Source organism: Rutidosis leptorrhynchoides, chromosome 5 (assembly GCF_046630445.1).
Source record: "Rutidosis leptorrhynchoides isolate AG116_Rl617_1_P2 chromosome 5, CSIRO_AGI_Rlap_v1, whole genome shotgun sequence".
Classification (NCBI taxonomy): domain Eukaryota; kingdom Viridiplantae; phylum Streptophyta; class Magnoliopsida; order Asterales; family Asteraceae; genus Rutidosis; species Rutidosis leptorrhynchoides.
In genome coordinates, this window is record NC_092337.1 from 388,922,474 (window position 1) to 388,935,207 (window position 12,734).

The 12,734-nt window shown below is 34.4% G+C and overlaps 1 protein-coding gene across 1 annotated transcript; it reads left to right on the forward strand.

Annotated features, from left to right (window-relative positions):
• Positions 1–5,389: 5,389 nt before the first annotated feature.
• LOC139847066 (aspartate aminotransferase, cytoplasmic-like) lies at positions 5,390–10,041 on the forward strand. The gene is made up of 12 exons (XM_071836663.1): positions 5,390–5,633; positions 6,718–6,789; positions 6,985–7,046; positions 7,124–7,207; positions 7,307–7,406; positions 7,523–7,643; positions 7,849–8,012; positions 8,095–8,232; positions 8,322–8,443; positions 8,543–8,637; positions 9,031–9,151; positions 9,682–10,041. Exons 1-12 carry the CDS (start codon positions 5,466–5,468, stop codon positions 9,764–9,766), a joined length of 1,332 nt encoding a protein of 443 aa, XP_071692764.1. The 5' UTR covers positions 5,390–5,465; the 3' UTR covers positions 9,767–10,041.
• The last annotated feature ends 2,693 nt before the right edge of the window (positions 10,042–12,734 follow it).

The following is a 12,734-nucleotide window of genomic DNA, read 5'->3' on the forward strand; positions in this document are numbered from 1 at the left end:
CACTGATTACGCATCTTTTCGATTTACGTAGAGGTCGTATCAGCTGACTGAAGTCAGCCTATTGTTTCGATCTCTATTCTTGTCGAACTTACTTAGCTTTTATGATGATGAATGATGATGATGATGACACTTAAACTTCTTTTATGCACTATTAGAACTTATGAGGATAACATACTGACCTAGTAACCTTTGACTTAGGTTGACGACCTTTCGGACCGACTTACTACTTGCATACTTTCATTATCGACTTTACCGCTCTTATCACTGGTAGTTATAGCATCCATTTTTACTTTAATTATTTTGGGACTGAGAATACATGCGCTTTTTATGTTTTACATACTAGGCACGAGTACTTAAACTTTATATGTGTGTGGGTTATACAATGGCATAAACTTTCCCCTTAGCTCGGTAATGTTTAGTCATTGGTTTTTGAACCGGTGAACGCGAATCTTAGATATGGATCCATTGAGTTTGACATCCCCACTCGGGCTAGTCGCGCTAGCATTTAACGGGTGTTTAATACTTCGTAAACTTACACACTCGCCAAGTGTACTTTTAGGGGGTAATATTACGTTAAGTTAGTTACCGGGTGCCCACGGATAAGCATATACTTTATCATACTGATTTGAAATACTGATTTGACGCTGGTTGAAGCACTGAAATCTCGTGGCCTACATTACATTACTGATTACAGACAAACTATAGCTCACCAACATTCGTGTTGACTTTTTAAGCATGTATTTCTCAGGTGCTTAGACGTTGTTGCTTCCGCTATTAGACTTGCTGCCTTGGTGTTATAAACTTGCTGTTATAGACTTGCTGTTACGGACCTGCTGTGCTAGATTTCCGCTGCATTACTTAGAGATGTCTCAATCATGGAACTTATATTTTGCATTCGTAACTTATGTTATTTTGGATTACTGGTTTTGTAATGACTTTTGTGTCACGTTATCTTTTGTAAAACATTTGAAGTTATCTTTTTCATGAATGCAAAACTCATTTTTAAACAGCATATAGTGTTTGACCTTGTAAAGATCCTGTTGTTGATGATCCGTACACGTTGGTTTTGTACGAGGCGTCACATATATCCATTCAATAAATAAATAAATATCTTGTGTAAAATTGTATCGTATTTAATAGTATTTTGCAGTAAAAATATAACTATTTCATATACACCTCGCAAAACATCAACCACCCTGTTGCGTTCTTTTTACTTGGTTCTTCTCCCGCTTTCTCTATAAATATTTAACATATTACATTAACTTATATAATAAATTATATATATAATAAATACCAAATATATATATTAACAGTAGGTATAATAAATATTAAAATAAAAAATATATATAATAAATATATAATTTAACAGTAGGTATATATATATATATATATATATATATATATATATATATATATATAGATATATATACATATATATATATATATATATATATACACACACACACATATATATATATATATATATATATATATATATATATATATATATATATATAATAAATATATAAATATATACCTTAACAGTAGGTATAAAATAATAAATATATATAAATAATAAATATAAACAATAAGTTATATACCTTTTTTCTTTGTTTCGTGTTTGCGAGTAGCCCGAGGTTCTTGAACTTTTTGCGATTCTTGCGATTGGGTTTGAGAAGTTGCTTGTTGGGTTTGAAAATTTTGTTGTGGTTGGTTTTGGAACAATTGTTGTGCTTGACTTTGGAACAATTGTTGTGATTGGTTTTGGAACATTTGTTGATTTTGCATCATTTGTTGGTGTTGTAAAAATGCTCATCGTTGTTGATGTTGTTCATGAGTTAAAGGCGGCACGATTTGTTGTGGTTGGTTGAACCCAAATAAATTTTTAGTGACGGATAACAATTGTTGTGGACTTGGTGTTTGAAGAGGTCGGTTTAACCCGGGACTATTAGGAGTCCCGAACGCCAAAATATTTGATAACGGACGGGTACTTGAAAGTGGTGCATCGTGATCATCAACATTTGCGTTTTGTGAATTGTTTGGAGTGTTAGCCATTTTTTGGTAAATAAAGATGAAATTGGGAGTATTTGAAGTAAACTGTGTGTATTTTTGTTGAGTAAAATGAGGATATATATAATAGTAAAAATAATTAATTTTTTTTTTTTATTCCAACGGCTCCCCTCATCAATTTTCCAACGGATATATTTTTTGTGGCCAACCAAAACCAGACACGTGGACAAAACGTCCGTTGGAAGCTCCGTTGGAGTCTCACCAACGCCGGCAAAACACCGGTTGCCAACGCCGTGATACGACATCGAGTTGGCGTTTCGGGCAATCCACGTCGGCACCAACGGGGTTGAATAGGGTGCGATACAACTGGTCTAATACAGTTTCAAAGAAGTGATATCAACAAACTAGTCTTAAATATTCATTTGATACAATTCTTGATATCTAACAAAATCTATGAAATTTACATATTAACTAACAGACAAAAGTTATGAATAGTAATCAGGGGCATTTTCGACTTTTCGCATTTTTTTTAATTTTTAACTAAATTTCATTTTACCAACAAAGCCCCACAAACTTTTTTGAAAAATTCAAATCGACCCCCAAACAGAGGGGTAAAGTGTCAAATAACCATTTTCATAAAAAATCTTAAATAAACTCCACCCAAATATTCAACGGGTCATATCTTCTCGCTCGCAACGAGTTAAATTTTTTCGACACTATCGTTAAACTCGAAATAATTTTAGGAACACAATGTCACTAGCTATACGCAAAACGGACGCTTTTTAAAAAACGCTAAATATTTGGGGTACTTTTCATACATGTTGATTTTGCGTTAAATTTTTAAAAGTCGACAATTCCATAGCAAAATGCGGAGATGCACATATATTGTTAATTTAAAATAACATTTAAATCTCTCACGAGTTATACCTTTTAGTTCGACTCGAGTTGCGCTTCAACGACATCATCGTTAGCCACAAAATAATTTTACTAAACGCAATAAAATACATTGAAAACCGAACCCCCGGCGCGAAGCGAGGGTTCGATAACTAGTTCTAATCATATTTCATTTCCACATATTCCACTTCATTCGGTTATCCTTTGATTATCGCATAATAAAAATTTCCACTTTCAAATTATATATGTTAATGATTATTGATATCGATTGTTCCTAGGAGGACAACCGACCCAACAAATAAAGGAGAATGGACTGCAAAGAGGTATCATATCACGTATTTTTGTAATTAGTTGATACGGTTTCTTCGAGTCGGCCGTAAACTTTTATGATAGAAGCTGATTCGAGATGGGTAGTCTCAAAAAAGAAAAACAAGAGAGAAACATATTTTGAAAAAAACCAATTTTTCATTCATCATATATTTCCTAATAGAACAACGTACATACTTATACTCTAAATTAACAGTTGCTACTACTATTACATTTGGAACATGAAAATAACTTCTAACACTAATGGCGTGATCACTAAAAAAATGGTTATGTTTATTAATCAATAAAACTGATGCCTTGTCTTGGTTCCTTATTTGTTATTTGGGTCGTTGTGGCTAATTCAAGGGTTCAATTGTTGGTGTTTTGGCTAAAGGTGTTTGGAACAAAGCAATTGCTTCAAGTATATATCTGGTTGGTTTGGTTTTATGGGCTCAATTTTATGTTTGAGTTCACCTTCTTTATGTATGAATCCCTCCAATTGAGCTGCTGCTACTGTGATGATTCAAGGAAAAGAGTCTTCATGTTATTTGAGTTTTATGGTGTTTAAAGTTATGTCTTTCACAGTTTTTGTTTTAGCATTTGGGTATGCCTCATTGTAAGCCTAGTAAGTTTTTGTTTTAGCATTTGGGTAATGTCACATTGTAAGCCCAGTATGCGTATTGTAAGGGCATGTTTGTACTCTCTAATTTTCACAATTTTCATGAAAATTCATATATTTTCAATTCTGCTTTTTTGAAAGAAAAAAAAAAAAACGTTGATTTTTTTAAGGTCACTCCCTATCGTAACTAAACTATTCATCCTCTTAACATGTTACATCAGCGCCACATCAGCACTCAAATCCTATAACTAATTCATAAAATCCTATAACTAAACACTGCCTATCATGACTAAAACATCTTCCTCTTAACTGCCACGTCATTAATTTATTTCTTTTATATTTATTTTAAATTCTAAATGACATAAAAATATTAATAAATATACAACTAATCACATTTTTTAAACAACACTTTTATTAATTAAACACAAATACGCAGTGGCGACTCCACATAGAGTGGATTGGGGTCAAAGGACCCCATTAGCAAAAAAAATTTATGTATAAAATACTACTAAAATTGTATAGGACACCACTAAATTCATAGATAAGACCCCATATATTTTTAAAATTAGCGATTTTTATGGAAGTAAATAGTCATTTATTAGGAAAAAAATTTACAATATTCTACTCCTATTGTATAGGACCCCATTGAATTATGATCCTAGAATCGCCACTGCAAATACGGTTACATTTTTTTATAAAAAAAGACAAATAAATAAAACATACAACAATAATATAAATTGATTCAATTGTGCTTGGCATCTAGCCATTTGAAATATATTCACGCAACATCACTTTTTCAGCAACCTACACAATTTTGAACAAACTTATATAAAACATGCACTTTTTCATAAAATGAGACCCACATTTAGTTTATAACTTTCGCCAAATCCATGGTGAAAGTGGTTAACTAAGACGGGTAACTAATCCGTGCCTATGGTTCATTACGGGTAATGACGGATAACTAGCGGGTAATGAACCATAGGGTGTGCTCTAAGGCCACTCCCTATCGTAACTAAACTATTCATCATCTTAATCTTCCACATCAGCGCCATATCAACACCAATATCCTATAACTAACTCATAATTAAACACTCCCTATAATGGCTAAAACAATACTCCTCTTAATATACAACGTATAAGCAATAAAGCATCAAGTCCAACAATAAAAAGCCACTGGACCCACAATTCCTATAACTAAACTTAAAACTTCCGTTAAATTCATGGTGAATGCGGGTAATTAAAGCGGGTAATGAGCCTATACCTATAATTAGTTACGGGTAATGACGGATAATGTGCGGGTAACAGACGGGTAACTAACTATAGGGTGGTTTAAGGATATGCATAAAACTGTACAAGATGTCAAAAAATGTGTGATTTCCATCTTAAAGTTTGTGCCAACTCCCCATAATTTACGTCTCAATTCTCGTGCCGATCTTCCATATCATCATCATGATCATCCTATCGTGGACCCACCGTCTCCCTCCACGTCATCACCACCTCATTCATCCTCTTATATATATCACAGTCAAACATTTAACAAATAGAAGGAGCCGTGCAATAATAAAGCAATAGAAAACGAAAACGTAAACGTAAACAAGCTAGTTAGTTACTTTACTCCGTACTTATTTAAGCAAAAATGATTTCTGAAGCTGCCGATCGGAGATTGAATACGATTTCTCGTCACCTGATCGTAACTAATGAAGACGAAGGTAGCAATGGCGTGATCTCATCTTCGATTACTTCTTCCGGTGGTGATTCCGTCTTCGCTAACGTAGTTCGTGCTCCCGAAGATCCGATCCTCGGGGTATGTACTGCTCTACCTAATTATGATTCTGTTCAGCTTTTTATTTTTTTTTGATATATGGATATGGATAGGGATGATTGTAACAAATTGTACTGTATGTGTTTTGTAATTAGGTTTCCGTATTCAGTTTTGCATTTTTACGATTAGACTTTAGTACGGAGTAGTAGGTTTTGATGTTACTTTGGAAATCAAACATAAAGTTGAGAATCGTGAGAATTATAAGATTATGAGCTAGATCATATGTGATTGATTATGATTTTGAGTTTGATCATTAGAGAAATTAAAAAGCCCCTAAAATTACGTGTAAGTAGCTGATCGAGCGTTCACATGTGAACAAATGATACATAATGTATCTAATTTGAGTCTTCATTCATACTTCAACTTTATTTATTTATCAAACGTGGACAACTGAACAATAATGTACTGCTGTGGCTCTCAGCCTTTTGTTGATCTGTTATTTGAGCCTCACTCTATGAAGAAATGATGTTATATGACCACTTAAAAAAAAAAAAAAAAATTCCTGCTTGTTGGCCGGAGGTCCACTCGGAAGCAATCTCTTTATCCGTTGAATAGAGAGAGGGATTCTACTTTTAAGAGTGTTTTCACTCTGGGTGGAGAAATGACTTGTTTTTATTCTCGGATAAAGGAATGATTGTCTACATCTCACCTCCCCATACACCACTCATGAGGTATTGGTTTTGTTGTTGTTGTTGTTGTTGTTGTTGTTGTTGTTAATAAAAATGTGTTGGTTCATATTCGTACACTATATTCACATTCACACATATAAAGGGATGTTCCATTTAGAGTTGGACAGGATAGTTGACGTAGATTATCATTCATATCTACATAACAGTGGTGTTGATAGTCGTAATGAGTTCTTTTATGCAACATTAAGAAATTCAAACAGGGCTTCTTTAGACCCCTTTACTTTTTGGAACTCTGCCAGTTTTACATCTTTTTATTTTACTGTAATTTACTGTGTTGTATTTCATCCCAGCAAAGTCTGTGCACATACATGTGTTTAAAATTAGATCGTTTCTCGTTATAGCTTTATCAATCTTTCTTATTGTATGAGCACATGCAGGTGACAGTTGCTTATAATAAAGACCCGAGCCCTGTCAAGCTAAATTTGGGTGTCGGTGCTTATCGAACAGAGGTCAGTTTCTTTAATTGTTGTTTGTTACTTTTTTATAACAACTTTTACTGTACTAATATTCTGTCTCAATCTTGTATGTGTTTGATATAGTTCTTTAACTTGAAATCTTACAACTATGTTGATTAAAAGTTGATTTACCAAACAAACAGAAAATACAATTTTTTTACTTCCCTGCTTTGTTGTTTGATATGTCAGGAAGGAAAACCTCTCGTATTAAATGTCGTCAGAAAAGCAGAGATGCTACTTGTTAATGACAGGTAGTCTTTATATAAGTACAACCAATTAAAATGTTATATAAAAACAACAGATAAGGTCTAACATCAATTACTTGCAGGTCTCGTGTCAAGGAATATCTTCCTATTGTTGGATTGGCAGATTTCAACAAATTAAGTGCACAACTTATCCTTGGAGCTGACAGGTGCAGAATATATAATGATTGAATAATATCTTTTTGTATTTATTTTAAATTACTGCAATCTAACTGTGTGTGATATCTTGCATGTCTTTTGTTGAGCAGTCCTGCTATCCGGGACAACCGTGTTACAACTGTTCAGTGTCTGTCTGGTACTGGGTCACTAAGAGTTGGAGGTGAATTTCTTGCTAAACACTATTACCAAGTAAGGATGTCACCGTTTGTACATCTTAGTTTGTTTACTAGAGAATACAAGTTATGTTCTCTTCTTTCAGTCACTTATGTTTTTGGCTAATTGTACTACTACTTTCACATGCGCAGCGTACTATATATATTCCCAATCCAACATGGGGAAACCACACAAAAATATTCGCTCTTGCTGGTTTGAGCGTGAAAACTTACCGCTACTATGATCCGGTAACCCGTGGACTGAATATCCAAGGTTTGCAACAATCTTTCATCTATAAACAGCTATATATATATAAAACACTATATAATTTATTTTCCCATTTTGGTTTCTTGTATCTATTTGCTATTCATCTTAATATCTTATGATGCAGGGTATTTCATGCCCTTTATTGTCATTCTTATTTAAGATAGTTTTGTGATTTGTGATGATATTGATACACACCTGTTGTGTTTAACAGGCTTATTAGAAGATCTTGGATCTGCACCATCTGGATCAATTGTGCTTTTACATGCTTGTGCTCATAACCCGACTGGTGTCGATCCGACAGTTGAACAGTGGGAGCAAATAAGGAGATTGATTAGATCCAAAAAACTCTTACCATTTTTTGATAGTGCATATCAGGTGGGTACTAGATTCACCTTTGTGGCTTTCTAATAAAGAACATCTTTTGTAAGATTTTGATTAACACTATGCATATATTTAGGGTTTCGCCAGTGGAAGTTTAGATGGAGATGCTCAATCGGTTCGCATGTTTGTTGGTGATGGTGGTGAATGTTTTATAGCTCAAAGTTATGCTAAGAACATGGGACTCTATGGTGAGAGGGTTGGTGCATTGAGCATTGTAAGTGAAGCCTTTATTGTAACATTAAATATTAGATATATCTTTTGTTTGATGTTTGACCGATGTGTTGACACATTTTATTTTTTCAGGTTTGTGGCAGTGCTGATGTGGCAAGTCGGGTTGAGAGCCAATTGAAACTTGTGATAAGGCCGATGTACTCAAATCCACCTATCCATGGTCCTTCAATTGTTGCTACTATCCTAAAGGACAGGTAATGAGTTATGTTAATGGCTTCTATTAATGAGCAAAAAGGTTAATATTTTTGGTGCAAAATGTAAATCTTCTGAATTTTTGATGGCTCTACATGCAGAAACCTGTACAATGAATGGACACTTGAATTGAAAGCAATGGCTGACCGTATTATTACCATGCGCAAGCAGCTTTTTGATGCTTTACGTGCTAGAGGTACTGTTTATCTAAATGTTTTCAAGTATAGGTTGTTGAAAGTTGAAACATATCTCATGCCTCGGATATATACGTGTTCTAACTGCTGTTTGATAACCCTGTTACTTGTTTATTAAGTTTTGATGGACGCCAATATGGTTCACGTAAGTCTTATTAAAAAGCAGATATTTTCACCTATGCAAGTAGATAAATTCAGCTACACAGGTTAAGGTTATCTTTATGTTAACTCTATAATTTAGGGTCTGTGAAATCTACCTATAAACTTTGATAGTTTTTTAGATTATCTTCCATGTTACAGTTCCTTCAGGGGTGTTATTTTTTACTTTAATGGAAATATATGATAAATATGATGATACGACTATATGAGAATTAAAAATTTACATCTGTTTGCAGGGACACCTGGTGACTGGAGCCACATTATAAAGCAAATTGGGATGTTTACATTTACAGGGCTCAATACAAAGCAAGTGAACTTCATGACAAAAGAGTACCACATTTACATGACTTCTGATGGGTAATGATTTTCTTTCCACCCATACGTGGTAAAATGGGTTTGTCAGGCTGGTTTGGTCAAAATGGGTCGGGATATCTAGCCAACAATTTTTATGTATTTGCTAGTGCTGTGGTTAGACTTTTAATTAAAATCATGGGCCGGATATAACCTTTTTTTACCCATTTCCCCTTTACCTAAAGTTTTCAACTTTACCCATTTTACCGTTACCATAAAATATTACCCAGTTGGACTGTTTTTCACATATATCAGTTGTCCCCTTCTTAGTTTCATTTGGTACTAGCAATTCACTGCACAACACACCATTTGGATTCTCACTCATGACTTCTTACTTATCCCATTTCAATTGAAGTTCCATGTAGTTGCAACATCATATAGGAAAAACAAGTATCTTTCAATGCGTTCTATATGCTTCAGGATGAATATGAATATTGTGTGCGAGCTTCATCGAAGTATATATAACTTATCATCCTTAAAAAAGTCATTGTATTATTTTGAGCTATTCTGAGGTGGTTAATTTTATATTTGCACAGGCGTATAAGCATGGCGGGCTTAAGCTCTAGGACAGTTCCTCACCTTGCAGATGCAATACATGCTGCTGTAACTACTGTTGTCTGAGTTAGTTGGTAATCACATCTTATTATCTGTGTTCTGCTCTCAAATCATACTCAGTGTCTCAAATAAATCTGATAATGGTATACGATTTATTTATTATTTATATTTATAATTATAATTACTAGCATTTTATAAGCTAAACTGATTGATGATGTGTATGTCTGCCTATATTTGTTATGTTTCGTCTCCGTGGTAAAAGTAAACATGAGTTCTTGTCTCTCCGGGCAATGTTGCTTGACTTTTGTGCAAGTATACGCCATTGCATATTTGGATGATCCTGTTTGATGTTGTTTGGGTGAATTTTTTCTTTAACGGCCAAAGATGATTTATTAAATGCTCACTAGCAACACGCTAAGGGAGAAAGTTACAAAGGCTCCACAAGTTGCAATTAGAAACTAGATGACCCATATTTTTGAGTCAATTAAAAGAGTACAATCTAATCACATCAAAAAGAAAGGTGAGTATAGTAAGAATTCTGCTGTAACTGATCATTCTATTGATGATATTGTAGTTAGTAACGATGATATTATTGCTAAATCTATTGGTGAAACAATTGCTGTTGCTAAACCGACTGTTTCTGCTAGTCCTGTTGTATTCTTTAAGAGTTCAAAAGATGGTAGTTATAATGAGGTTGATGTAAACCTAGTGACTGCTGCTGAGAATGCTGTTAAGTTATTTAAGAATGATGGTTTTAGAGAGTCAATTGTTGTTCCTGATGATTTCTCCCAATTTACATTGGGTGGCAATGTAACATTAATGAATACGCAGGATAATAATAGTGGTGATAAAGATAATGTTGTTTCTGGGATTAAATCTACAACAATGGAAGGGGTAGAGACTAGTGATGGGCAAGGCAATACAAATACTAAAACCCCAAGACTATGGGTAAATTCAAACATCACTTTTGCTGACTTCTTAAAACAAAACAAAGATGAAGAAGAATTAAAAATGGAGTTCATTCCTCCTGTTTTAATGTCTAATGGTCAAAAGAGAGTAGTTTTCTCCGATGAGGAGGTTAAGAAGGGCGGTAGTGCATTTTCTCTTCAATTATATGGGTATTTTATTGGAACTTCTATGGATTATAGGGTTGTTAATGCCCATCTAAGGAGAATGTGGCGGAGGTATGACCTTAAAGAAATCGTTAAAACAGCTGCAGGATTTTATTTATGCAAATTTAAAAATGAAAAGGGTATGAAGGAGGTTCTTGAGAGTGGTCCATGGTTAGTTAATAATGTTCCTTTTTTCGTGAATCAGTGGGAACCTGGGGTTTGGCTTGAAAAAATTGAACCTGAAAAAGTTCCAATTTGGATTTGCATTCACAATATACCCATTGAACTATGGAGTGGCAGAAGTATAGGTAAACTTGTTAGTGGTATTGGTAGGCCTATCTTGATGGACAAAGTTACTTCAGAGAGATGTTTGAGTAAAAGTGGAAGACTAGGTTTTGCTAGAGTTTTGACTGAAGTCAATGCAGCTGATGACCTTCCTAGCTTTGTCGAATTTTCCTATCCTGTGATTGGTTCTTTTTCAGCCAAAGTGGGTAAACTTGAGGTGACTTATCAATGGAAACCGCCTTTATGGACTCATTGCAAAGTGTTTGAGCACTCTTTTAATACTTGTAAAATTAGGCCTAAAACAGAAGATGAAGTATCTGCACAAGTGTTAAAAGACGCTTTGAAAATCAACAATGATGGTGAAACAGTTGATTTAAATAACCAGTGTGTTGAGGACGGCTTTAAAGTTGTTGGTAAGAAAGGAAGGGTATTTCATAAGTTGAATTTTGATAATAATAAAAGTCAATGGCAGTCAACAGAAGCAAAAGGTATCAAGCAAAATGCAGTTAAGAATAATTATGGTATTAAAGACAATATTGTTGTGGAGGAAACAGATTGGAATGTGGAGTCCCAGAAAAGTCGAAATCATAATGTTTTAAGGAAAAGAGATAAAGGGAAGGACATTGATGGTGAAGGTAATAATAAGACATATTCCAAAGATAAAATTGAAACAAACAATCCTTTTTATGTATTAGTAGATGATGAGGGTAATGGTGATTGATGTTAAGTTTGATAATACTGCTCCGAAATTAGGGTATTCTACATCTTGTTAGTTTCTTACTTTATATCTAGTATAGGTCCTCGAGTTTCGCTCAAATTAGTGTTACTCATGTTGTAATCCTCTTTGTATCATTTCCTTATCAATAAAATTATCTTGCTTTTCAAAAAAAAAAAAAAATCACATCAAAAAGATTATATCATTCTAAAACTACATCGTTAAACACTGTCATTTCGAAACCGCCATAACACTCAAAAGCGTGACGACGAGCTGGCCGAGGATACTCGGACCTTGAATCAATTAGAAAACGAAGACCGGCATATCACAACCAAGCCATAAACGAATCTTCCTCCGTAGCTCCAAAGTCATCGCGCATCAAAGAACAAATGATCACGATGCTCTATACACCAATGACAAACCGGGAACGTTAGAGTATCAGTCTCGAGGCCCAAAGACAGATTCCATCCGAGTGGGAGCTTGTCTATCTTGAATCGCCAATAAGAAAATGTTAACTTTTCTTGTCAAAAACGAGTACCAAGCAGTCGACAAGGAATTGGATGACAACAACTTACGATCAATGAGTACGTGTAGATTCAACCGAGAAACAACCATCCAAATTTAGCTCCCAAATCCATCTATCGTCTTGATCCGATAAATGTATATTCAGTAATTCTTCACAAAGTAAAATAGTTGCTCATTTCGACTCCCAATCTCAGCCCGCGTCCAAACCCACTGCCATTTACCGTTGACATGTTTAGAAGCAAACACATCATCCTTGTTAACGTCTAAGTGAAAAACCCGATTAAACCGTGAAGCTAAAGTCGAGTTACCAATTCAAAGAATCTTTGGCAAAGATCCATCCAAAATCTAACCGTTTGCCCATTTCCCACTTGCATACTACACCAAAAGTCCAAGACAT